This window comes from Prionailurus viverrinus, chromosome A1 (assembly GCF_022837055.1).
Source record: "Prionailurus viverrinus isolate Anna chromosome A1, UM_Priviv_1.0, whole genome shotgun sequence".
Classification (NCBI taxonomy): Eukaryota; Metazoa; Chordata; class Mammalia; order Carnivora; family Felidae; genus Prionailurus; species Prionailurus viverrinus.
This window is the reverse complement of record NC_062561.1, coordinates 23,041,475-23,069,413: the sequence shown is the minus strand read 5'-3', so window position 1 is coordinate 23,069,413 and position 27,939 is coordinate 23,041,475. Positions and strand designations below refer to the sequence as shown.

Sequence of the window (27,939 nt, the reverse complement as noted above, 5' to 3'; positions counted from 1 at the left end):
TCGCCCGGGAGCTGTGAGGCTGCGGGAGCGCTGCAGCAGTAGCCGCCTCAGCAGCCGCGGAGCCGCTCGCTTCACCTCCGTCGTCGCTGAGCCGCTCCCGGCCGAGGAGGCTGCAGCCGAAGCCAGGAGCCTTCAGCCCTCGCGTCGAGCTCGCCGCCGCCCTCTGAGGGCGCCCCAGGCCGCGCCATGGTGAAGGTGACGTTCAACTCGGCTCTGGCCCAGAAGGAGGCCAAGAAGGACGATCCCAAGTGCGGCGAGGAGGCACTCATCATCCCCCCCGACGCCGTCGCGGTGGACTGCAAGGTCCGAGGGCCGGGGAGGTCGAGGGACTGGGAGCTCGGCCCGGCCCGCAGGGCTACGCGGGGCCCGGGGAGGCTCTGCGCTTCGCGGTGGCGCGGGGGTGCGGGCGAGGGTCCCCGGGAGGGTCTCCGGGCTCTCCTTCTTCTGAGGCTGCTCCCCCTTGCGTGTCCGGCCGCAGCTTCTCCTTTGTAAGAAAGTGCGTGTGCAGGAATCGGTGCTTAACACGGGATCGGGGGCTTGCGAGGCCTGGAGAGAGGGATCGAAGAATTGTGCCGAGTTCACGGTCGTTGTGCAGTCGGGGGAAGGTGCGTTGGGTCGTGACTGGGTTCGTTCCACCTGGAGGCCGGCGGCGACATGCAAAACAACGAAAACAACCACAGAGTTTGGCACTTCCTCCCAGTGTAAATAATGTGCCTAAAATGGCTGACATCATTACAAGCCTAAACCTCTGTTGCTTCCTACTTTCGTTTCCAGGCTGAACAGCACTTGGACTAAGTCCAGCTGCTGTAAGTCTCTTAATTTTAAAAGCATTTTCTTTACCTCCTTTTTCCACGGCCCTTCGGTATTGGCAGGTGAACTTCACTTTGGGGTCTGGAGAGGGGGGGCTGAGGAACGGGTGACGGAAGGAAGCGAAATGACGATCTTTTCAGAGTAGCCTTTGGCTACTAATTTTATAGTTAAAACAAATATTCCCGGTAAAGATCCGTAATTACTGTGTACATGTTAGTGTCAAACCGACAACTGGTTTTTCAATTATATAAGCGTCTTTATGAGGACCCCTTACGCTAAGTGAAACTAAACGGGAGAAACTTGTCCCCAAGTCCCTTATAAAATTCTCCTTTTTTTCGCAAACTCCCCCTTTTAGTCCTAATTAAAAATCAGGAGTGGGACCATAATTGTGGTAGCTTTTAGCGGCTTACAATAATAATTCATTTAGAATATGATTGTAATTGTCTCAAGTTAAAAAGGAAAGACTCCTTGCCTATTTTCTACGGGATCTTTGGGCTGCAAAAATTCAGTCCTCTAGGTAGAAATTAGCTGTAGAAGTTATATATGCTGCACAACTTACTTTTTCCTTAGCATTTTTCACGACGTGTTATCAGTAGGGCATACTTAGTTTTTACTTAAAAAACAATAATTGTGTGCAGGTGTGAGTAATAAGTTATTTTTTTATATGGTTTAGTGAAAGTTACTATTGAAAAATATGGCACTGACATACTATAAAAAATTTGAGATTATGTGAAGCTGGATGTGCCTGTACTTATTTTTTGGGAATGTTCTAGTTAAAAACAAAAACATCAGGGGTTGATTTTTAAATGACTGCCTTGCCTTGAAATAGGAACAGTGAACTGATTCCCTAAAAGGATTAAGAGTTTGGTATTGGTATTGTTTTCCTGAATCCATTGCAAACAGTCTTGGTCTTAAAAGAAAATGTTTGGAATGCACAGAGGATAATTCCAGTAGCAAATTATTATCCTAGCTCTGTGTTTATTTAACATTCATTGCACCTAAAATAGATTGTCAAGTGCCCTGTCATAACAGTCACAGTCTCAGATACATATAGAGATTTTAATCGTATTATGTATCTTTTAAAAAATCCTATAAATAAATATAATTCCTCCTGTTTAAAAAAAGGGAGGGAGAAAGCATCAGATGATGTCACTTCAGAGAGCTTTTCTGTTTCTCTGTACTGAAGGAGATTTGAAACTCTGGATGAACGACAGAATTAATTTGCTAGGCAGCTTTAAATCTGACTTTTAACATTTTCTGTCATTTCTGAAGTGTTAACTTTGTTTTCAGATTTTCAGAATTTCTCGCAGTTTCACCATACGCTAATTTTGCTTTCCCAGCAGTTGTGAAAAAGTAGCCATTGGTAGCTCTGTGCTTTGTTTTCTATTTTCTTTTTCTATTTGCTTTCTATTTTCTTAGATCCTATATCTAAATAGAAATACTTGAACTAAGCTGTGAGGGCCAGAGTATTCCTTTGTAACCACACAGCAGTCATGGATGAATAGGCAGATAAAAAAATGACTAATTCTTTTTCTAGCAATAAGCTCAAAGACTTCTTTTCTTCAGTGAGTGACAAAATATTGCTCTACATTAAAAGTAGAACCCGTATAATCAGTCGCTTAACGGTAAATGAAGACTTTGCTTAGTAATAGACGTTGTGAAAGAACTTCTGATCTGCATCTTAGCTTGGGCTGTGATTACATAATGTGCTCTAGCTCCTTGGGGTGACTTTACCAGTAACCACTGGTTTGACTGCCCAGATTCTGCACCGAATCAGCCTTCCTTTTTTCCCCCTGGGGCATTTCCTTGCCTGCCTGGTTGGTTGAGAGAATCAAGTAAAGCTAATTATGGACCAGAACTCCTGAACAAGACATTTTTAATACCTTTAAACCCTCCTGGACCTCAATGTCCAAAAGACATTTGTTTCTCAAAATGTACAGTTAAGGGTCACCTGCCCTGATGTCATTTTGGATTCTGGTTAAAAAATGCAGATTCTATTGGTTAGAATCTACCAAAGAATTCTGATCTCTACCACCAAGAATTCTGATCACTCCAGTCATCTGTCTTATGTAACACACATTCCAGTACTTTAATGTTGCTTCTGTCTTTTGCTGTTTCTTTAGCTCTTATTGCAGGTTCCATTGCCCCATTTTTCAGTCTTGTCTTTGCAGTAGCTGTCAACTCCCGACAGCCATGTCTATTGATTATCTCAACGAGCTCGCTATTTACTATTCTTAATGTTTATTTATATTTGACAGAGAGAGAGAGAGAGAGAGAGAGAGAGAGAGAGAGACAGAGCATGAGTGGGGGAGGGGCAGAGAGAGAGGGAGACACAATCCAAAGCAGGCTCCAGGCTCTCAGCTGTCAGCACAGAGCCCAACGCGGGGCTCGAACCCACGGGCCACGAGATCATGACCTGAACTGAAGTCAGATGCTCAGCCAACTGAGCCACCCAGGCGCCCCTATTTACTATTCTTTCACTACATTTTCCCTTTAATTTTTCACCTTCCTCTGCCTGTCCCAACTGTCACAAAGCTCAGAGATAAAGATACAGAAATAGCAGAGTATGACCTCTGTTCTGTGTAACAGGTGAATTTGAAATCCCATGCATGTTTTATGTTAGGTGCAGCAATTCATTCACTTACATTTGTGTCTATAACTTTGAGCCTTGGAAAACTGTTATATATTTGCAGATATGAAAGAAAATACTTAATGTACTGAGTCAGAAGTCCCAGTTTTGTCTTTACATAACTGAGCTTGGGCTTAAGTTTTTCATTTTCTTTATCTGTTTGATGAGCGGGTACAGCCACATGGTCTATAAGGACTCTTCCAGTTTTACAATTTGATGAAGATGTTAGGATTACATAATTATATTTGGCAGGAATTAAATTGTTTTAATTGTGAAAAATAACAACTACCTCCTCACCCTAACCAGACCGTGCCCTTTCTTCTTCCCCATGTTTAGCATGTTACATTCCTTCTTCGTATTAAGTAGCAGTGGGTCAAAGAGAAAAGAAATGGACCAAGGTTTTATGTAATAAACCAATTTTTTATTTTGGGTTACCTCACCAAGAGAGTGCACCCACATGAGCAAGGGAGGGGGCAGAGGGAGGGAGAGAGAGAGAGAGCAAGTGCAAGGGAGAATCTTAAGCAGGCTCCACTCTCAGCTTAGAGCCGGATGCTGGGCTCAATCCTAGGACGCTGTGATCATGACCTGAGCAGAAATCAAGAGTCAGACACTCAACCAACTGAGCCACCCAGGCGCACTTTGGGTTCCCTCATTTTAGAGCAGTAGTTGGTAACAGCTTTTTTGGTAATGCCTAATTATGAAACACCTTTCCCAATATCAAAACTCAGAAAGGTTAAATTTGCTTCATAGGTATTCCTGCCGCTGTACTGCTGAAAAATAGCATTGCCTCTCTTCTGCCCTGCATTGTGGTTGTAGACGCAAAAGGGAGAGAAAAGGAAACTGCTTGTGTGGGAGAGAAGATGGGGCAGGATGGAAGTGGGAGAAAAAGTACAGGACCACTACCCCAGTTAAGTTCTGAGTTACTCATTACAGAATGGCTATTTGGACTTAGTTCTTTACACTTTCTGGTGTTTCCTGTTTGCATAAATAGGACTAATGGGTTCAGTAATTTAGCTTTGTGGTGGTGGTGGTGGTAGTGGTTGGTTTTTGTTTTTTTGGTGCGGATGAAGGGGAAGGAGGAACATAAAATATATGACATTTACTGAAATGTGTTGACCTTTAAAGAAGAGATTGGGAGCTTGGTTGTTTTTAAAGAATCTACATATCATTACCTAGTTGTGTAATTTAGTGCTTGTAAACAGTGGCCAGTAAAAAATTTATAGTCCTTAACATTTTGGTTCTCCAAGAGGGTATTTATCGATAGTTGAAGTGTGAGGGTTTAATATTGGGAGATAAATTAAGTGTCCCCTGTGCATACCACTTGACTTGGCAGGACCTGACCCCTCCTTCCACATGCCTCTGGGGTTGCTGCTGCTACTGCAGAGGGTGGACAAGGTTGCATATTGTGCATTTGGAGGACAAATTACCTGCCTGGGGTCTTCACAGTGTCACCTTAAACATATTTTGTCTGTACTAAACAGAAGCAAGTGTATCGTCCTTAGCAAAATAAGTGCATCAGATGTTGTAGAATTCAGCTCTGCCATATAAGTGAATATAAGCGTTTTTTTTTAACCAGAAATATCTTTTAGAACTCATGGCACAGGCTTAAGTTATAGTTGATTTAGAATTTAACTTCTAAAGTTTTCATTATATATTACTAAAGCTTGATGTGCTTTAAACTAAATGTTCATTGAAAAATGTAGTAAGTAGTAATTCTGGGACATTTTATTTCTCCTTTTCTATCATATCTTAACTTAATATCTAGAGTGCCTATTTAAAGGCATTTTCTTTTTCCAAAAGGAAATACTTTCTGAATTCATATTATAACTAAAGCTACTTGACTGCTTTGTATATCATAGTGTCAATAGAGGAAGATCCAGAAAATATTTATGTCTTTTCAAATACAGAATCGGTGAATTCATCCTCTTAAACCTTTTAGGTAAACTGTAGGTACCTTTTAGGTAAACTTGGCAATTCTTATTAGAGCTTAGACTGAGGAGTTAAGGAATTTGCCATCAAAAGGCTTTTTCAGGTCATAACTCCTGCCTGTTTTAATACAGGATTTGACAGTTCTGAGTTTCTCAGGTGGTTTTTGTCCAAATGATATAGAAAACAGTCACACTGGAACTAGGTTTTCAAGAAGCTTATGTGCAGAGTTATTTCTTGGCTCTCTTATTTTCTTTGCACAACACTTAACAATGAGTGTCTTTTACAGGGTAGATGGCTAAAAGTTTAGAAATTTTAGTACAGATATGACCCAAAGAACATCATTAAAAAATCATTTAGTTGTGATTATCCCCTTTAATTAGTATTTATGATACATATTCTTAATAGCTTTAAAGATATCTACAATATAATCCTCTTTTATGTGTTACCAGCAAGTGAATGAAGAAAATTATTTTAAACAGTTGAAGATTTTTTTTTTTAAGCTCTTTAATTGATTTGAGGGGAAAAACAATTTTATGAAGTATTTCTATAATTCTGTCACTTGGGGAAAAATCAGGAAAGAATGAACATAGGCTTTATTCTTATGCAGAAGAATTTTAATCTTGAGTTATAGAAATGAAAAAAGTATTCTTTTTTATATGATAAGAAGGATATGCTGATTTTTCACTTAATGTATTATCTTTTAATGTTGATAAGGTTCCCACAGTAATTATAGGACTTAGATCTAGTGTGTGTGTGTGAGTATGTATGTATCAGAAGAGAAATTAATGTTGAAATAAAATTTGTGTAAATGCCTGAACATTTTCAAGTTAAATATCTAGGAACTTTATTTGAAAATTGACACTAATTATGGTGTTAGATATTGGAGATATAAAAATATTTGCGTAAACCTTTTTGGCATAGTTGAATTTCATACTTTAGGAAATGAAGTCTTGATGGGTTTTTGTATATTTGAAAGTTTTTTTTAATGCCAACATTATTATTATTATTTTCTATTTGAGAGCTCTCATGGGTGTATGTGCATGTGGGTTCAAGTGGGAGAGGGGCAGGGCAGAAAGAGAGAGTGTGAGATAGAATCTCAAACAGGCTCCGAGCTGTCAGCCCGATTGGGGCTCTGTCTCAGGAATACTGAGATCATGACTGGAGGTGAAATCAAAGAGTCAGACTTTAACCAACTGAGCCATCCAGACAACCCCCGGCCAAAATTATTTTTAAAAGTTTGTCTGTTTCCCAAAACACCTCAGTGGCTTAGTCAGTTAAGTGTCCGACTTTGGCTCAGGTCATGATCTCACAGTTCCAGGGTTCAAGCCCTTATGGGGCTCTCTGCTGTGAGTGTGGAGCTTGCTTCAGATTCTCTGTCGCCCTGTCTCTGCCCCTTCCCTGCTGTCTGTCTCTCTCTCTCAAAAATAAACATCTTAAAAAAATTTGTCTGTTTTGCAGAACGTATTAAGATTAAAGCCTAAATCTTGAATTGTTTACTCTGCTTTAAATATGATTATTATGTTTAAAATTATTTAATACAAAGCCCCAGAAGGTGAGTTGCGTTGTTAAATAAATTAGTTGGATCACTGTAGTGTCCAAAAGAAGACCCAGCTTTGTGTTGGGAAAAATGATTTCCAGAGTCCGTCTGTCTGCGTCTGCATTTCTTAAAATTCATTTTCTCAGCCAACCTTTTAAGTATTTCTGTTCTGCTATATACACTCTTCTATCAGTTTTTATCTTTTATTTTGTAGCTTTTGTCTTCAATTTATTTTTTCCTTGCTTTCATCTTAGTGCCAAGAACATTTCCCAAGTGAGACATCAGAATTAGCCGGGGCAATGATAGACTCTTTAAGCAGAGATCACAAACTCAACGCCTCCTGGGCCCAAGCAGATAAATTAGTGAAGCTGAGCTTTTTACCTATTAAACAAGTTAGAATATTCTTCATTTTCATTAAAAAAAAAAAAAAGGATCCAGTGTTGTTTGATTCTCCAGTTTTTAAAGGCAAGGTAGAATCAGGGTTTTTATTTGAAACCTGAGTTTTAAATATTAACAACTAATTAATACAGGAATTTCAGGCAAGAATTGACAGCTTGACATGGGCCACTGTTTTAGTCTCCTTTATAGTAGAGAGCAGGGCTGGCAAATTATGGCCCATGTGTTCAAATGTGGCCTGCTGCCTGTTTTCATATGGCCCATGAGCTAGGAATTACTTTCACATTTTTAAATGGTTGAGGGGAAAATCAACCAGTTTCTCCCTTTTGCCCCAGTATCCTCACTCAGTAAAGGGGTACAGATCAGGAAGCCGTTGAGTATAGTAACTGAGAAATCAGACTAGGCAGTTCTACTTTAGGATTTAAGTCCTATCTCTACGAGCCCTTACTGTGATACTCAGCTCTCTATGTCTCATTTTCTTCTTCTGCAAAATGGCGAGTATGATAATCTGTAAAAAGTTTATCACTGTGCCTGGAATAGAGTGAGAGTAAGACTCCATAGACATTAGCTGCTGTTATTACTACTACCATTACTGTCACTTATAACTACAGCTGTCACAGGGTTTGGCATTCCTTAGATTATTAAATAGCTATGTGATGTGAGACCAGATGTAGCATCTGTCTAGTTTTCCTGTTTGCTTTGATTCCACTTTGCACATGTCACTTGTTTTAAGGAAACTTACCTTAAAGATTTCTAGAAGTAGAAGATTTAAAGATAGAAGTAAAGTTAACGAAGCAGGGCAGTTACTAATTTCAGTTTTGTTTTGTTTTTTTTATAGACCAGTGCCCCACACCTAAAGCCATTTTCAGATAGGGTGAGATCCTACTGGCAAATGTTAATGTTGTAATCTGGATCTGGTAACTTGCACAAGTCAGGAAACCTCCCCAAGACTCAGTTCCCTCGTTAGTAGGATAGTGTGGTGACACTGGCCTTCTAGAGAGTTGTTGGGATGAAATTAACAATACCTGCTACATAGAAACTTAAATGTTAAGGCATTTCCTTCATCCCTATCTATTAAAATAAAGACCCACTTTTCTTCCTCATCATTCTTGTTCTGGAATATTCTTGTGTTTACTGTTATTGTTTATCTCTATGTCACATGTCAGTTACATAACAATATTGTTATTAAATCACGCTCTCCAAGGATTCTGATGAGGATTCCTTTCTATAACATAAAACCCTTAGCCTTCAGTAGTTGTATTCGTTTTCCTGCGAAAGTGGGTATTTTCCATCACATAAAGGATGTTAATAGAGTTTTATAAATTTAATTTTGGGTTTTACCAAGTAATACTTTATTTTAAAATGCAAATAATCCTGCCCTATCACAGAGGAACCCACTTTTTAAAAATCACACTATAATTATATTCATTACAATGCAAATTTTGAGTGTACAGTTACGTAAGTTTAAACATACGCACCTGAATAACAACCCAATCAAGATAGAATGTTGCTGTCAACTCACAAAGTTCCCATGTCCTTGTAGAGTCTCCTCCTCTCCCCTTAGAGGCAACCACTATTCTAATTTCTATCTTTGAAGATTAATTTGAGGCAATTGGGTTCACTCTGGCTTCTTACGGTCTTTTGTTATCAGAGTGGCCACTAGGCTACACTCTGCCCTTCTGAAAATTAGAAAAGGCTGCCCTCTGCGGTTTTGGTGAGCAGAGCACAGACTGGATTCTGGCTTCACTGATCTCCTTGGCCCTGTATCCTTGTACTCAGAACAATCTGCCCAGCCATATACGATGATCCTAGCTCCGTGTTTCTATAAATTAGTGGTTCTCAAACTTTCTGGTCTCAGGACCCTTTTGTACTCTTAAAAATTGTTGAGGATCCCAAAGAGTTTTTGATTAATGCAGTTTATATCTATTGATATTTACTATATTAGAAATTAAGACAATATTATTAACTTAAAATAACAATAATAAACCTATAAAACATCATAAATGACAATTTTATGAATACTGAACTTTTCCAAGTAACCAGAAAAACTTTTTAAATTTATATTCAAGTCAGTTAGCTGGTTACAGTGTAAACTGGTTATAGTGTAAAATAACCAGAAATTTTTAAGAAGGGTAACACTTTTACATTTTTTCAATACTCTACTGAATAACTTAGTAGAAGACTATTAATAATAGCTGATTCTCACATCAGCTTTTGTGGTCAGCTTATTGTGCTATCACACATTCAGCTTCTGGAAAAGTTGACTATACACTAGTCAGTGAGAATGAAAAAAAAAAAAAACAGTGTCTTAGTTTTTTTATGAGAATAGTTTTGACCTTATGGAACCCCTAAAAGTGTCCCTGGACCACATTTGGAAAACTACTCTCCATATTTGCTTATGCTGCTGTTCATAGTTTTTGTTTTGTTTGTATTTTTTGCAGTTTTAGCTTATCACCTACTGGCTTCCTTATATGGAAAGTGAATATTTAGCCTTTTCTATATATTAACATATTACAAACATAGTCTATTCTTAAGTTATTCTATTTCTTTTCTCATACAAAACCTTTTTATTATCCCTAGAGTTTAAAAAAATGTTTATTTTTGAGAGAGAGACAGCGAGAAAGACAGAGCATGAGTGGGGAAGGGGCAGAGAGAGAGGGAGACACAGAATCTGAAGGAGGCTCCAGACTCTGAGCTGTTAACACAGAGCCCAGTGCGGGGCTAGAACTCATGAACTGCAGGATTGTGACCTAAGCTGAAGTCAGGCACTTAACCAACTGAGCCACCCAAGCACCCCATTTTTCTTAGATTTAATCATTGTTTCTTGGGCCAAGGAGAGTTGCTTAATTTTCTATGTATTTATTGTTAATTCATCTTCAGACTCTGACAGCAGGTCCTGCCTGTCTGTATTTACAGACTTACTAGGTAACTCATCGAGTTTTCTGTTTTTCTTGGTGGTATTCCACTTGTCATTCTTCACTTTTGCCATCCCAACTGGTTGTACTCTAAGCATGTTGCTATACAGATGTCCAAGAGTAATTATTATCTTAGAATTGAATTGCCTTTGTCTTTATTCTGTGTTGGATCTGCAGTTGTATGAATCTGAGAAAAAGTGTCTGAAATCAGTTTTTTAAAAAAAAACTTTGCTTGTCTGAGAATCTTTATCCTAACATTTAATTGACAATTGGTAATTTATTTGGGTATAAAAATCTAAGTTAGCAATTTTCTTTCACCGTTTTGATGGCATTGATTCATTTAACTTCTGGACTGATGCCATTCTGATTCCTGGTTCCTTATACATGACCAATTTTTTTCCCCCCTCTAGAAGTTTGGGATTTTTGTCTGTATGCTTTTGGCTTTCAAAATTTTTATTGACATAATTTATTTAATGCCATTCATTTCCATTCTCTGGCTCACAGTTTATTAATTTGCTTATCCCTTTATTATTACTCTGTTGAGCTTTCAGGAAGAAGTAAACATGACTATTTAACTGGAAATCAATAATAGGACTTTTAACTCTGCTGTCTTGGTAGCTTTTTAAAGATTAAAAATGGATTTTATGGTAATAATAGCTAATAATGGAAACCATTATTGTCTGCATTATTATCAGCACCATTTTTTAAAGTAATCTTTACACCTAACATAGAGCTCAAACTCATGACCTCCAGGTCAAGAGTCCCATGCTTTTCCGACTGAGCCAGCCAGGTGCCCCATATTAGCATTAGTTTTAAGGTCAGACAGGATGGCCTAGAAAGATAGATGAGGCATCTTCTGGTTTCCCTCTATAAAGTTCTAAAACTGTCTCCTTCATGAGTTATTTTAGAGACAACTCAGTCCCTACCGGCTTTCTGGTTTTGCTTTGTGGCTTTATTACTCTACTTAGGTTCTATTTAAAAAAAAAAAAAATTATTTATTTTTGAGAGAGAGAGAGGGAGACAGATAATCCCAAGCAGGCTCTGCACTGTGAGCACAGAGCCTGATATGGGGCTCAAACTCATGAACCATAAGATCACAACCTGAGCCAAAACTAAGAGTCAGATGCTTAACCAGCTGAGCCACCCAGGTGCCTCAGGTTTTATTTTTATAATTAATATCTTGCCTTTTCTATTTATTTTGAAATGTCTATATGCTGGTAAGCCTGACTTATTTTCCTTTGTTGTTTTTGCTTTGTGTGCATAGGATTTTAATACTTTCTGTTACTGTCCTTTGTAATTTGATGAGCAACAGAAAAATCGTATTAATTTTCAACATAATAAATACAATACTACTGTTATAATAGTTAACACATAGTGCTTAATATGAGTCTGCCTCAGTTCAAATAAAATTATGATAGCAGAATTCTGAAGAAACTCAGGGTAAGTCATTTCTGATTGGATATGAGGATTATCCACTTATTACCTGGTGTCACTTCACTTATTATCAGTGTATTTGTGTAAGCTATTTAGTCAGGTGGTTTACCTAATAGCCCCATGCTTTTCCTTCCCTAAGATGTACATGGAGTGAGATGATATTCAGGCCTTACTAGTTCTGTGATACTACACAAATAATTTCACTTAACTTCTCTGGGCCTCATTATATGTATCTGTAAAATGATGTGTCGGACTAAATAACCTTTCATGGTACCAGTAGATCTTTTCTTTCTGAAAACTGTACTGATCACGTTTTCAGAAGCATCTACTTCATGGCCAGACACTATATTAGGAATTTAAAAATTACTAAGCATCCTAGCCTTCAAGAAAGCACCTAGTACAGCTGAGAGAGACCAACCAATTGTGTAAACCAAATTAGTAACAACCTATTTAAATGTTGCAAAAAACACACACCCCTGGACCCTAGAGCTAGGAGAGTGGTGGGATAAGGGAGCAAGATCAAATGTGAGTGACTACTGATGTATTGTGCGTGTATTTGGTGCTAGGCATAGGTTCAAAGCACTTTTTATGTGTTCGTGATAGACAAGTATCTCTCATCTCAAGAACTGGAATTTTTTTCCAGTAATTTTGTCTAACTTTAAAAATTCTAAACTTGGACAGAAGATTTAACTTTCTACATTTAAATTATTTGATGCTTTTAGAAAAATATAGTTGGAATTTTCTTACCAAGAGTTCTGCATTTTAAATGGAATTACTCATATTTCAACATGAATATGAATTATCTTGTTGAATGACTTTGAAATCTAAGATTTTTACAAAAATGAGTCCAGAATGAGTTTGCTCCCTCCCACCCCCAATCTTGACACTTAATTTTATAATGAGTTATAGCAAGTAGAGCATTCCTATCACACTTTTACTTTGAAGAAGACAGTTGGTATTCTTATTAGGAGCAATATGAACTCATAATTCAGCCAGTGGCAGAAGAACTCTATCTTGACCACTTTATCTGTCTCTGTGAAAGGCTATGATTAATAGTAAATAGCAGTTGTGGATAATGCTGTTGTTTACAAACGTCTGGTTGTTACTGTTAGTGTAGGCTTTTCTTTTGACTACTCCGTACCTTTTGATCTCACTTCATAAAATAGAAAATTCTCCTCAGTAGAGATTGAATAAACACTGAAGAATAATGAGTACCTTTAAAATATGTAAAAAAAAACAAAAAAAAGAATAGAAAATGTTTAAGGTATGCCTATATTAATATTCTGCTTTGTGTCAGATACTCTGCTTGTCCTTAATGATATAAAGTGATTAAGTTGTGATACAGCACTAAAAGCATTTTATAGCCAATTTTTTTTTTTAGTTCTGACCTATATATATATTTTTAACCCAGGCCTGTACCAATTTATATAATGCCAGTAGTCTGGTTCAGATTTCATAATTTTTTACAGTAGTTAAATTATTATAAAGTGGCTTAAATTTTTCATTTTTTTTTTGTTTCTGTATTGCTGCTCATGTATTATTGTAGGATTTGTTCACAAAAAAGACATTAATGAAAATCTGTTTTGTAGACATTGTAATTTTCTATTAATTTTGTACTTTTTAAACCTCTCTCTAGTTCAAGTACAAAATAATACAGTAACTTTATTATCCATCTAATGCCAAGCACTTAGAAAACTCTTCCTTTTTATGTGCCAGACACATTTGTCATGTGGACTTTATCATCATAGTTGAGATTCTAGCAATCTTGCTTGAAAAGTACGTGAAAAGCATAATTCAGATACTAATTTAAATGAACAAGACAAAATGCAAACAAATCTTTGATATTTTTATAGAATTTAGCTTCTTAGCCATAGATTTTGTGTTCTACATATAACAGAATATATAGTTGGCAATAGTGCTATAAATAATGACCAGACTGCTGGATCGTGTCTTTTTTTTTTTTTAATTTAAGTTTTATTTTATTTATTTAGAGGGAGAGAGAGGGCCAGTGGGGGAGGGGCAGAGAAAGAGGGAGTGAAAGAGAGTCCCAAGCAGACTCCCCACTGGCAGCATGGAGCCTAGGCAAGCCCAAGCAGAGCTCAGAACTCAGGGACCATGCTGAGATCATGACCTGAGCCAAAGCCAAGAGTTGGCCACTCAACAAACTGAGCCACCCAGGTGCCCTGGATTGTGTCTTTTTGATTCTTTCATACTCAGGAAAGAAAACTAATGTAGGAGTCAGGTGAATAGAACATATACAAATAGTAAATGAGTGGCACTGGTATTCTACACAGCAGTGATCTGTTGGAGCAATTACCTACATAACTTTTGTGGTTCTAAGAATATAGGTAGGAAAGCATTTTTTTTTGGAAAATGCTTTGTTTGTCATTTTAGAATTCTTGCTTGAGTAAGAAGCGATTTAATTTTCCCCTCCGGTACTGCAAAGTCTTTTTCCAGTTGGCCTTTTCAGTACTGTTGTAGATTGCTTTGTATTGGCTTCAACCCCAGTGGATACTTGTTTCAGCTTAACCTTTCCTAGCTAAATTAGATGGTGGCAGGATAATAATAGCTATCATCAGTTGAGCACTTACTGTTTCCTACATACCAAGCTGTGATCTAAATGTTTCACATATATTTCCTCATTTAATCCCTACAACAACTCTGTGAGATAGGTGCTATTATTAATCCATGTTTATGATGACATAATTGATTCAGAGAAGTTAAACTTGTCCACCTGTTTCCCATTCTCCAAAATTCTGACATTTTTGTCTGCTGTCTTTTCATTTTTGTCTTCTCTTACAGGTTTATATCTTTTCCAGCTTCTTTAGTAATCATTTACTTGAGTCTGAGGAAAAAACCCTGTCCCGTTCCTTGCAAGTTGGGAAAGGAGAGGAATTTGAGTTTACTGGAGTATTATTTGCATACTGAAAATTCAGCCTTTTTAGGTATACAGTTGTGTTAATTTTGACAAATGTAGTTGTATAATCATTACAGTCAAGATGCAGAATAGTTTCCTTACCCCAAAATGTTCATACCGCTTCGTAATTCTGTCTCTCACTCCATTCCTATTTCCTCTTTCTGTAGTTTGCTTTTTCCAGAATATAGATGGTATTATACCTGTAAGTAGCCTTTTATCATTCTCATTGTCTTTATATTTTCTGGGAACTGGGTGTTGTCTAGAACAGATCTTCCATTCCTTTAGTTCTTGGTCCATGGTTTTATCTAGGCTTGTTCAGTTCCAGCTCTTCTCTGTTACCACTTTTGGTTTGCTGATACTATCCATATCCAGATTTATTGTTTATAAGAGAATTCCTGTTGTGTCATTTAAAGCATTGGGGTTTTTTGGTTTTGTTTTAAATTTTATTTTGTTTTAGAGAGAGACCGAGCAGGAGAGAGGGGCAAAGGGGTAGAGAGAGAGAGAGCCAGACTTGGGGCTTGATCCCACGACCCTGAAATTATGACCTGAGCTGAAATCGGGAGTTGGAAGCTTAATTGACTGAGCCACGTACGTGCCTCAAGCATTAAGGTTCTTTATTCACCATACTAATTCAGTCTGAAACTCAGAAGTCAAAATCCTTTATATAAGGAATGGTTTAGACTGGTTGTTTTATAAAAATTGGTTCTCAGAAGGAAGCACACCTAGTCAGAGTAGGAAATGAAGATCAAGGTTAAAAACTAAGCAACACGGTAGAAAAGAATATGGTATGTTGGCCTTCAACTGGGGAGAAAAATGATGAAAAGTTGAGAAAACTAGAACAATGAGGAGAAACTCATTTGTAAAAATTTGAATCATTAGATTCTTTTTAAAAATGTTGTCAGCTAATTCTGTATTTTGGAAAATAGAATATAGGCCAAACACATCCCTGGGCAGCTGGCCTGTGTAACTCTATATTTATCTATATTACCAAATGTGTTTTAAAAATGTACATGTTTCTAAGTAACCAGATCTATTTCTGCAGGTTCAGTAGTTCATGCTACTTTGAGTTGAATAAACTGTATTGATTCTTGTCCATATTTGTCTCGTTGTTATACTTAAAGCATTTTTATGCCTTTTTTCTTCTCCTTTTTCTTTTTCTTTCCTTTTCATTTTTCTTTTCTTTGCTTTCTATGGTAATACAATTTTTAACCCTAGGAGATGTTTTCTTCTTTATTATTCTGGTTCCTAAAGCTTTGTTATTGCATTTGCTATAATAAATTGCATAATAGTGTAAGTGGGAGCTTTGGAAAAAATGTCTCTTCATTCATCCTATAAAGAAGTCTCAAATGGAAGTGCCTGAAGATGTGAAGGGATTCGTTAGTATAGGAACAGTATAAAAATTATATGAAAACCCTTGTGTTTTGTCTGAGTTAAGTTGATAATGGAGGCACATTTACTGAAGCCTCTTAGGGAACTGACTGAGGTGACCTAATTCTTAACTAATTGAAGTACCAGAACAGAATTTACCCTTCATTTTGCATAAAATATAATTTGTTAAGTAATTTTACTTCATCATATGATGATAAGATTTATTTGAACCAGAAATTAGTTCAGTGAGAGAGCGAGAATGCTTCCAAAAACTGTCTTTCCATACTGCTGTGGAGGGATGATTATAGGCCAGAGTGTGCTTCAGTGTCTTCATTTATAAACTGGGGTAAAAACTTGAGGTTTTAGGAAGATTAATGAGATGATAATTGTACAGCACCTATGGGAGCTCTTTTACCTCATCAGCATAATTTAAGGTGCACCAGTTTTATTGCAGTACAAGGGGAGGAAATGTCTCTAACTTGTTTTAAATTAGGCCAGGTAAACTTATATACCCTGGCAAGGAAGCCCTTGTTCACGGGTGTTTCCCTTTTTTTTGTTGATTTTTTTGTTGTTGTTGCTGTCCTTTAATTATGAAATAATCCAAGCATAGAAAATCAGAGAATGTGTAGTACATTTGATATGTTTTTAAGTCTTAAATATCATACAATGGTAATATCCAACTTACCTTTTTAAAAAATTGGGCATTATGTTTCTGAGATTTATCTCAAAATCAACTATGCTAGTTGATTTCATTTTAATTATTATTGTGTGACCCTAAATACTTTATTCTCCACTTGATGGACATGTAGGTTATTTCTAATGTTTTTCTTAATTGACCATTCTGCAGTAATCATTTTTAGACCTTTGTGTACACGTATAAAACTTTATCTAGGGCCATATTCCTAGGAATGGAATTGCTGGGTTAGAGGGTGTGTGTGTGTGTGTGTGTGTGTGTGTGTGTGTATCTTCAATTTTATTAGATTCTGCCAAATTGTTCTCCAAGCAGTTGTACCTGCCAACTGTATGAACATTCTCAATTCCCATTACTCCACCCTTTTCCTAGCATTTGGAAAGCATTAGGCTTTCTCTATTGCCTGGTATTATAAGAACTTGTTTGATTTTTTTTTTTTTTCTCTGCACTTTCCATATTGAAGTATAATTTGCATGCAATAAAATTTGCCCATTCTGTGTGTATAACTTGATTGAATTTATGGTAATTGCATAAAGTTGTATATCCCCCACCATCAAGATATGAAACATATCTGTTACCCTAAAAAATGTCCTTATATGCCTTCAATTTCCCTTCACCAACCCTTGGCCATGGCAACCACTGAGCTACTTTTTGTCACTTATATTTGCCTTTTTTAGAATTTCATAAAAAATGGAATCATGCAGTAAATAATCTTTTCTGTTAGATTTGTTTCACTTAGCATATTTTTGAGGTTCAATATGAAACATACCACAATTTATTCCTCATTTAGTGGATATTTGTGTTGTTTCTAGTTTGGAGCTATTATGAATAATGATGGTATGACTAGTCACATATATAAATCTTTGACTCAGTTGATTTTTAATTACTGATGTTCAGCAGTTTTGCTGAACTTTAATTAGTTTGAATTATTTCTCTTTCTCAGATTTTCTAGACAGTGATATCATTTACACATAATGATAGTTTTGGATCCTTTCTTTCTTTCTTTTTTTTTTTTTAATGTTTATTTAGTTTTGAGAGACCTCAAGCAGGGGAGGGGCAGAGAGAGAGGGACAGAGTATCTGAAGTAGGCTATGCGCTGACAGCAGGGAGCCCAATTTGGGGCTGGAACTCACGAATTGCATGATCCTGACCTGAGCTGAAGTCTGATGCTTAATTGACTGAGCCATCCGGGTGCCCTGATAGTTTTGCTTTTTTTTTTTGTAATCTTTATATCTGTTCTTGTGCTTGTCCATTGTGCACTAGGTAGGATGTGTAGTATAATGTTAAATGGAAACATTTGGTTTTAGTGAGCAGCCATTATAATTCCCTGACTTGAAATATTATGGTATAAGTCTGAAGTTTCACCATTAAATATGAGGTTTGCTATGGGTTTTTTATCATTAGCCTTACTTATGTTAAAGAGTTTTACCTCTTGGTGCACCTGGGTGGCTCAGTTGGTTAAGTGTCTGACTTTGGCTCAGGTCATGATCTCATGGCATGTGAGTTTGAGCCCTGCATTGGCTCTGTGCTGACAGCTCAGAGCCTTGAACCTGCTTTGGATTCTGTGTCTCCCTCTCTCTCTCTGCCCCTCCCTTGCTTGTGATCTGCATCTCTCTCTCTGTCCCCCTTTCTTGCTTGCGTGCTCTCTCTCTTTCAAATAAACATTAAAAAAAAAAAAAGGAGTTTTACCTCTTTCTAGTTTGCAAAGAGATTTTATTATGAATAGGAGTTGGAGTTTGTCAAATGCATTTTTGACATATTTTGAGATGGTCATGGGGTTTTTCTTAAATTTCATATATGTGGCTTTGGGCTTTCTCTTTACAGTGTTAATTTAATCATTTAAATGCACTTTTAATGATCACTTAGATTAAAAAATTTTCTGTCTTCAGTATGTTTTAATCCTTTCTCCATAATTCAGATTGTAATATGGAATGTCATTTATCTGTCATGAATAATGTTAATTTTGACTGTAAATTGCTTAAGGTATGAGCCATGTCTTAATCACATTTGAATTTCCCACAGGATCTAGCACAGTACATTGCAAATAACAGGTCCCTAATAAATGTTGAACTGGGCTAAGTACTTAGGGCTGCTTTTCTTTGCTAAATAGCCACACTCTGTTATGTGTCATGAATTCTTATGTTGCCCCCACCCTTCATTATCATGCTGGCTGCTGATGTAACTCTTATGGGTCATTAGAAAAGTAAATAACCAAGCTTTAAAAACAAATCTAAATTTCATTCACTCATCAAATATTTGTTGAGTGCCAACCAAGTACTAAACTTGGCTTGGAGCTACCAGTAATGCAAAATGAATATGAATGGATACTCACAAGAACCTTATAGCCTAGTAGGGAGAGAGAAGATCTGTATATGAATTATTCTAATGCAAGGTAGAAAATGATCACTAGAAATAAAAGGAAAAAAAAAGATTAGATAGACTTTGAAGATCTGATAACTCTTCTAGGAAGTACATGACTGTGGTGCATGGACATGGATCTATGATTTGGCCAAAGACCCTTAGTTTCTGATTAAAAAAAATTTTTTTTAATGTTTATTTATTTTTGAGAGAGAGAGAGAGAGAGAGCATGAGCGAGGGAGGGGCAGAGAGAGAAGGAGGCATAGAATCTGAAGCAGACTTCAGGCTCCGTGCTAAGCTGTCAGCACAGAGTCCAACATGTGGCTCAAACTCACGAGTGATGAGATTATGACCAGAGCCAAAGTTGGACGTTTAACCAACTGAGCCACCCAGGTGGTCCTCCATTCTTAGTTCTTGTACCTTCCCCACCATGTTGGACACTCAGCCATACCACATGTGGTCTTTGGAGATGCTGTGCATTCTGGCTCCATGATTTTATTCATTCTTTGCCCTAAATACAATGCCCTTTAACTCTGTCTTCCACGTGGGTAATGAGCATTTGTCCTTCAACATTCCACTCTAGTATTATCTCCTCTGGGAGCTCTACTCCAAACACTAGCATCCCTTTTTCTGTGTTCTCCATTTTTCTGTTAGAACCCATATCATGTTTATGTTCTCTTTGTATATTTATTTTCCAGGCTGATCTGAATGATCTCTTTCTTGGCAGAGGTTACTTACACCAGTGCCCAGTTCAGTTCTTGGCACCTAGTAGACATTTATAATTTCTTAAAATTATTGTTTGCTGACCAGTTAAAAATGATATATCAAAAGGCCTAGAAATTTGTGATCAACTTGACATTTGGGGCTGCATATTCTTTTACAAGTGTCAGCCCATCCTCTTTGGGTATTCATTTATGTGCTACTAGAGAAGGGAGTCTGCCAAGCAGGGTGGATGTTGTACGCACATTTGACTGTCTCAGCAGCTCATACCAAATGTTTGGAAATGACTGTTGCCATCTGTCATTTTCATCCCCCCCACCGTGCTTCCACCCTAAAATTAATTATGCTAGGAACTGTTTATTGTCTCCTTACATATTTATATCAGACAGGGGCTCAAGCAAAATACTAGACTTTATCATTCACGTTTTATAATACCTTATGACTCTGGAATTCTTAAACCTTTCCGTTCACAGATGGAATATCTTCCATGATTTGATAAATTACTCTAGGCTTATTCTTTTTACACACTATTTTGTAGTGCACTTGTATTAAGTATTTGTACAGTACTTGGACAAGTTCACCTACTACAGCAAAGCGTAACGCTCTCACAGTGTTTGATCCAATCTTTAAGTTATAAGGCATTTGTTCTATATTGTTAAATTCTGTTTAAAACCTCAGTTAACCTAGGCACACACTATCTGGCTCTAAATTGTTCTTGGTTGACTGGGACGTCTGGGATTGGGCTTTTTCTCAGTAGTGTCATGTTGAAATTTCTCATCTTAGCATTGAAAACATAACCTTGACTTTCATTCTTTCTTGGTTGTATTCTTGCTTCAACCATATCTAGTATTGTTCATACAGTTTTTCTTCCTTTTTATTTGTATTCCCTGTATTTATCTGCAGAGGTGTAGGTCAAGTCTACTTTCTCCCTTAAGCCATCCTATATTCAGTTTTCCAAGTAAAGATCAGAGTCATGTACTTGAGTGGCTGTACATACATACTACTAACTAGAACATCTTTTATTATGTTGGTTTCCAGTCAATTGGAGCTTTTCTTTTGCTGTCTGTACTATGTGTCTTGAGCCATGAGTTAGATAACACTAGCAACTAATCTCGTTTGTCACCTTTTTGACATTAACCTAGGTACAAATCAGAAATTAGCTGTAAATCTGTAGTGACAGAGTAGTGGAACTGAGTTAGAAGGGCAAAGGGAGTATTTAAAGGACTGGATATTGTGACCCCAGATGGCATTCTAAGGCTAAATTATTTCCTTGAGTGGATCAAAATAAAAATTCTAACTAATTGTATGTCTCTTACCTTTGTAAGGTTTTCTCTGTTGAATCTTTCCTCATTTTTCTACTGCTTCTATCTTAAAAATGAAAACATTTGTCAAACGGGGATGTTTTTTAGGGTAGGGCAGTGGAATTATGGGATTATTTATGGATAAGTTTGTCTTACTTTTTAAGACTCCAGTTGTTTAAAGAATTTGTTTCGTATTATTTGTTCTGTCCCTTATTTTCCTGTTACTTTTTCTTGTGTATTGTTAGGATTGCCTTTATACCTGGTGTGAGCTATTAGCCATCTGTAGCAGACTAATACATAATTTTATAGTATAATGTAATATACACTGAAGGCTCAGCACCATAATACTTAATGACAAATACTTAAAGTTGTGTTGTAGCTTTTCCTGAATTTTTAAATGTTAGAAGATATTTTAATCACCAAAAGTTGTGCACAGACAATAGAAATTATAGACTATGTTATTGTTCTAGAGGTATAAGTAGCAGAGGTGTTGAGAATTAGAATAAAAACCCTCCCAAGAGACTGATGGCTCAGCTTGAGTGGCATTGTGGTGACTTCTGGCACCACAACCTAATAATTCCTGGGTTGATTTTGACTAGAGAACTGAGTCTTTATATCTTGGTTTATAAAATGATAATCCTTTTTAGACTTCTTTCGATCCTGACCTTTCTATGATTCTCACTGGATATATGATACTGACCATTTTTGGTCTTTTTCATATTTTAGGACCCAGATGAAGTGGTACCAGTTGGCCAAAGAAGAGCCTGGTGTTGGTGCATGTGCTTTGGACTAGCATTTATGCTTGCAGGTGTCATTCTAGGAGGAGCATACCTGTACAAATATTTTGCACTTCAAGTAAGTGGAAATTGCTAAGGACTTTTTTGCCTTTCCTTCACATGTATTAGAAAATTGGCCCAAATTTGTTCTAAGCCTGCACTTTTTGTCTGTGGCCTTTAGCCAGAGTGGTGGTCCTACTTTAGAGTTGTGTGTAAAAATCTGAACGTAAGTTTGCTGAGCCTTTTGGAAAGTCACTAAAAGCAGAATAGTGTTGTTTTGAAATGTTGCTGACTAAAGAGTGTAGATTATTGGATGATTTTTCAAAATTGACTAACCTTCATTTTCCTACTACAATTAGTGGCTAAGGTATAATATTATTAATTGCCAATTGAGTAAATACATCAGACAACATCACATGTTGTCTTGTTGATAGACTATAACTTGATACTCAGTTTGGACTCCCCTACAGTAGCCTTTGCTCCTGGGCACTGAATTCACTGGCACCATATCTCTCTGACTCTTTCCCAGTTTTTGGTTTCTCTTTAAGAATTGCGTGACTTCAGCAGTGATGTTGAAGTAATTTAGGATGAATGTTGTTTTATAACTTGAGAGTGTTTAATAGTAATCCTAGTGGGTTAAGACATGAGATTTTTCTTCTCATGACACTCATGATTTATGATCTGTGTTTTGTGATCTATTTCTCTTGGCAATAATTTCATAGGTTTATATTTTCTAACATTTTAAAATTTGGAGAAACTGTTGGCAGATAGATTTTATTAAAATAATGAAACATTCTGCCATAGTATGTATACATTTCATGTTCATTTTCTATAATTTTCAAGAAAATTGCATGTTGATAGACATTATTGAAATACTAGTCATCTTTTTCAATGCTGTTTTTTTTTACAAGAATTGTATTTGATGTAGAAAAAAAACATTTTGCAATTACCTGTCCAGAGATATTTTTTTGCCTTAACGTATTGCTTGTTACATGCTCCTACCTAGTCTTTATGTAGATTTTTTAAAAAACAGTCTTTATAGTGATTTCTGTAATCTGTTAGGCTGCCTGTTATTTTCCACTTCATTGTAATACATTTTAAGAAAAAATCACAACTACTTGTATTCCTGTAAAAATTACAGAAAAATGACTCCTTCTTTTGGCTAAAAGAAAAATCATTTAGTCAGTGAATCATATCAAAAAGTTTTAAAAGTATATTTCAGAAAAAAACATTCATTTCTGAATATATTCTTTTATAAAAATAATGCCTACAGGTAGAAGTAGGCCTATGTGTTTCTTCAAATTTAATTGTCACCAGATGAATAATTGCTTTTATATTCTATTTTTGTCGACTATAAAAAGTAAAGGAAAAATCAGCTGCTTTTCTCCTTCTGAAACAATTTTTTTTTACAATACTTCAAATCCCTGTCTTAAAGAATGTGTTAACTGTGTAATTAAACTGTCTGACTTGTCATCTAAAAGTAAGAGTTTGCAAGCAAAATGCTATTTAGATAAGCGGTGGCAGCTTAAGTAATGCTTACATTTAAAAACCTATCTCCCTCTGAATTGCTGAAATAGTGTTTAAACTCTCTATAGCCAGATGACGTGTACTACTGTGGAATAAAGTATATCAAAGATGATGTCATCTTAAACGAGCCTTCTGCAGATGCCCCGGCTGCTCGCTACCAGACAATTGAGGAAAACATTAAGATCTTTGAGGAAGATGAGGTTGAATTCATCAGTGTGCCTGTCCCAGAATTTGCAGATAGTGATCCTGCCAACATTGTTCATGATTTTAACAAGGTGAGTCAGGTGTCTAGAACTGTAAAAAGAATGCACGTTCTTTATGTTTTTTGCAGTTTTAATTTCAGTATTTTCTGATTTATTCTATTTAGAGTTTACTTTTTATTTAAAAAGAAAATGGACTTGGGTTTCTTCTTCCCTACAAAATGCCCTAACATTTGATGGATTTCTTTATCTGAAGCCTACCCTCAATGGACTTGGCCTTCTTCCATGTTAACTTTTCTTCCCTTGGCTGTGTTTACCTTAAAGCCCACCTTATGGCTGCTTCTCCTTTGCTAGTAAATTGCTATTTCTTACGTGCTCTCATTTTCTTAGATAAGAAGTGATTCATGCTCCCATTTCTGTGTAGCATTTTCAAATATTAGTAATCTTAGTTCTGTATCATTTTATTAATCTATTTTGAAGTTCTCATTTTACATTTCCCCCTAGTTTTGAATATTGTTATGCAATACAAAAAAGGTGAAGTGAGAATACAGTGACTATCCCAGATCCTCCACCTATTTCCAAAATTTTATCACATTTTCTTAATTTCTTTTCTCACATTTGACACTTGACCCCTAGATACTTGAGCTCTTGTCTCTTGTACGTAACGTCTACATAACCATGTCATTTATTACCTGTAAGAAAGTGAACGTGATAATATGGTATTATTTAATATCTAGTTAATAGTTACATTCCCCCAATAATTTTTGTCCCAAGAATTTTTTGTTTTCTTAAAAAATTTGGAAGTTTACCTAATATCTGTGGATTTTGCATCTCTGTATAGTTTGCCAGTTTGAACATTCAGGAGTGTCACTGAATTGAGCTTTGCAAATATTTCATGCCTAATAAATGCAACTGATAAGTGTTTATAAAGTAGTTTGAGAAATTACATATCTTCAAGGTAATAAGCCTATCCAAAGCAAATAGTAAATAATAACTAACACTGAGCTCGTGGAAATCAAAGTGTTTACATGATTTAATTGAACTCCTGTTAATCCTCAAAACCATCCCAGGAGATAATCCTTCTCAACCACAGTCTCATCTGAACCACAAGAACACGGAAAACCATTTAATTGACTGTTATATCAGTTTCTCTAAGGATGGTAGTAACTAGTACTATTCTAGATGCATAGGACAGAAGTTAATTCTTAGATGTAATGGATGGATACCTTGGAGGGCATTGGGGTTTACTACATGTGAGGAAACTGATTATCTCTCTTAATCAGATGATAAGGCTATTAATTTTAATAGTTTTTTGTTAATCACTTGTAGAAACAAACCCCTGATAAGAATTTTGTTTACTAGTAGTGATAATTTTTCCTCTTTCAATACTACCTTCTGTTCCTATCCCACCAAATACTTCATTTGTTGAAATGCAAGTGATTTACACATTCTAAAGCCAACTCATTTTAATGGTACAAATTATTCTTAAAAATCAGTTGCTATGTTACAAATATTAATCTAATGAAAATTTATCTTTTTCTTTCCAGAAACTCACAGCCTATTTAGATCTTAATCTGGATAAGTGCTATGTGATTCCATTGAATACTTCCATTGTTATGCCACCCAGAAACCTACTGGAGTTACTTATTAATATAAAGGTATAAAATGTTCAGATATTTCTTATTAATAATGCTGTTATCTTAGAATTCATGGTTGAGATATTAACCCTGTAAGTGCCCATCTTACTGGAAATACAGCCAAGAATTTTATAAAGAGGAATTAAGATGTGTGGTTTTGGGTTTTTTCCTTTTTATATTTTGAAATAAAATATAATTTCTTAAATTATATCTTTGTTTTCCTAATGGGCCAGATAATCAGTAATAGACTTTTAGGAAGTACGATCTGTGTTGCAAACTATTCAACTCATAGACAATATGTAAGCAAACAGGCATGATTGTACTGCAATAAAACTTTATTTGTAAAAACAGATGGTGGGAAGTAGTTTGCCAACCTCTGTTGCACACATTTCCTCATCTGTTCAATGTATGTTTGGAGGTATTCATAGAATTTATTTTCCAAATGTAGGCTGGAACCTATTTGCCTCAGTCATATCTGATTCACGAACACATGGTTATCACTGATCGCATTGAAAACGTTGATCACCTGGGTTTCTTTATTTACCGACTGTGCCATGACAAGGAAACTTACAAACTGCAACGCAGAGAAACCATCAAAGGTAATGCTTTTTATTGTTAAAGTGCTTGCAGCAAAGTTTGTTTTACTTCGTTGTGTTGAACCTAGATTTAGATGTAGGCTGATATTGTTATCATATGCTTCCACAAGTGAGAAAGTAAAACTATATTGTATCACTCTATAATATTTCTGAATTCCCAGAGAATCACCTAAATTCTAAATTCACTCTTCTCAGATAGAATAGGTGAATGTGAAATGTCAGTGCCTAGAGATGTTGTCAGCTCACGTTCCATGTAGTCACCCAGTCCAGCCTTCCATCCCGCCACTTTGGTTCAGTCATATTGTTGTGAGAGTTCTTATCCAGAAGGTCTCTAGAGGAACTCTTTAGGTGTGTGCTCAGGGATCTGGATTCTAAACAGAGAGTTTGCCTTTTGGATCACGTTGAAGATAACCATAGTCAGGTTAGTTAGAAGGAAATTTGGCTAAAGAATTAAGAGCATTGACAGAAGTAATGTGGCTTTGCCAAATCATTTAGCCTTTTTTTTTTTTAACCTGAAAAACAAGAGTGACAGTATCTCCCCCTTTCCTTTCAAGATCTTTGTAAAAATAAAATGAAAGTACATGTGACAAAGCTGTAGAAAGTAAGAAGTGCCACCTGAATCACTGTGGTGTGATTTCTTTGGAATTGTGGCACCTAGTAAACGTGCTTTCCTGGCTTTTTGTTAGCACCTTAATAATGTTCTCTCACCTTGGATGATGAGTCACCTGAAACCTGCTTGATTTCTTAACATTTTAAAATTATCTTTCTAGCTGATATTTTTTTTAAAAAGCCAGACTTAGGGGCGCCTGGGTGACGCAGTCGGTTAAGCGTCCGACTTCAGCCAGGTCACGATCTCGCGGTCCCTGAGTTCGAGCCCCGCGTCGGGCTCTGGGCTGATGGCTCAGAGCCTGGAACCTGTTTCCGATTCTGTCTCCCTCTCTCTCTGCCCCTCCCCCGTCATGCTCTGTCTCTCTCTGTCCCAAAAATAAATAAACGTTGAAAAAAAAAAAATTAAAAAAAAAAAAAAGCCAGACTTACACATATAATGAAATATACCCTCTTTAGTGTGCACTTCTGAGTTTCAACAAATCACCACCACAGTCAAGATATAGAACATTTCCACTACAAAGTCATAAATTTATATGCGGCATTATCATTGTTAATAAGATCTGTGAAGATACTTAGTTCAGACAAGAGAGGCAGATTATTTTCTCCAGTGTTAAAAAATCAAACCATAGAAGTTCATGGAATATAGAGTATAATATTTCTGTATATGTAAATAATAACTATGAAGATTAATATGAATTACTAAAGAACCAGAAATTTAAAAACTTTTCCCTCCAAACAGGTATTCAGAAACGTGAAGTCAGCAATTGTGTTACAATTCGGCATTTTGAAAACAAATTTGCTGTGGAAACTGTAATTTGTCCTTGAACAGTCAAGAAAAACATGGGAGAAAAATTTAATATTGCATCATAACCCCACCCTTTGTATTTTGTGCAGTGATTATTTTTTAAGATCTTCTTTCATGTAAGTAGCAAACAGGGCTTCACTATCTTTTCATCTCATTAATTCAATTAAAACCATTACTTTAAAAAAATCTTTTCTTCTTTCCAAGTGTGGTGTCTGTCTTTTATCTTGAATTAGTAGTTGTATGAAGTCATAGATAATAATACACCATAGATCTTATGTGTTAGGAAGAATTTAAATTTCTTTAAATCATTTATCCAGATTTTTACGTTTGAATTATGCATTTTCCAGAGGAGGGGTTATCTAAAGAAAAATCATATATATGCATACGTAAGAATGGACCACAGTGACTTATTAGTAGTTGTTAGCTGCCCTGCTACTTAGTTTGTTAGAGCATTTGAGCACACATTTTAATTTTCCTCTAATTAAAATGTGCAGTATTTTCAGTGTCATATTTAACTATTTAGAGTATGATTTCCACCTTGATGTTTTAATATCCTAGACATCTGCTGTAATAATATTTTAGAAAATGTTTGGAATTTAAGAAATAACTTGTGTTACTAATTTGTATAACCCATATCTGTGCAATGGAATATAAATATCACAAAGTTGTTTGACTAAAAGACTGTGTGTTGTTTTTCCCCTATAACAAAACCAAAGAGTAATTTGGTTCTTTATATCTTAAGATAATCTATGTAAAAGAAGAAAGTATCTCTTAAAAATTCAGT

At 36.3% G+C, this 27,939-nt stretch overlaps 1 protein-coding gene across 1 annotated transcript; it reads left to right on the top strand.

Moving 5' to 3' along the window:
• ITM2B (integral membrane protein 2B) lies at positions 1-27,834 on the top strand. Its single transcript, XM_047861574.1, has 6 exons — positions 1-303; positions 21,732-21,860; positions 23,377-23,583; positions 25,056-25,166; positions 25,594-25,744; positions 27,090-27,834. Exons 1-6 carry the CDS (start codon positions 187-189, stop codon positions 27,173-27,175), a joined length of 801 nt encoding a protein of 266 aa, XP_047717530.1. The 5' UTR covers positions 1-186; the 3' UTR covers positions 27,176-27,834.
• Positions 27,835-27,939: the final 105 nt, after the last annotated feature.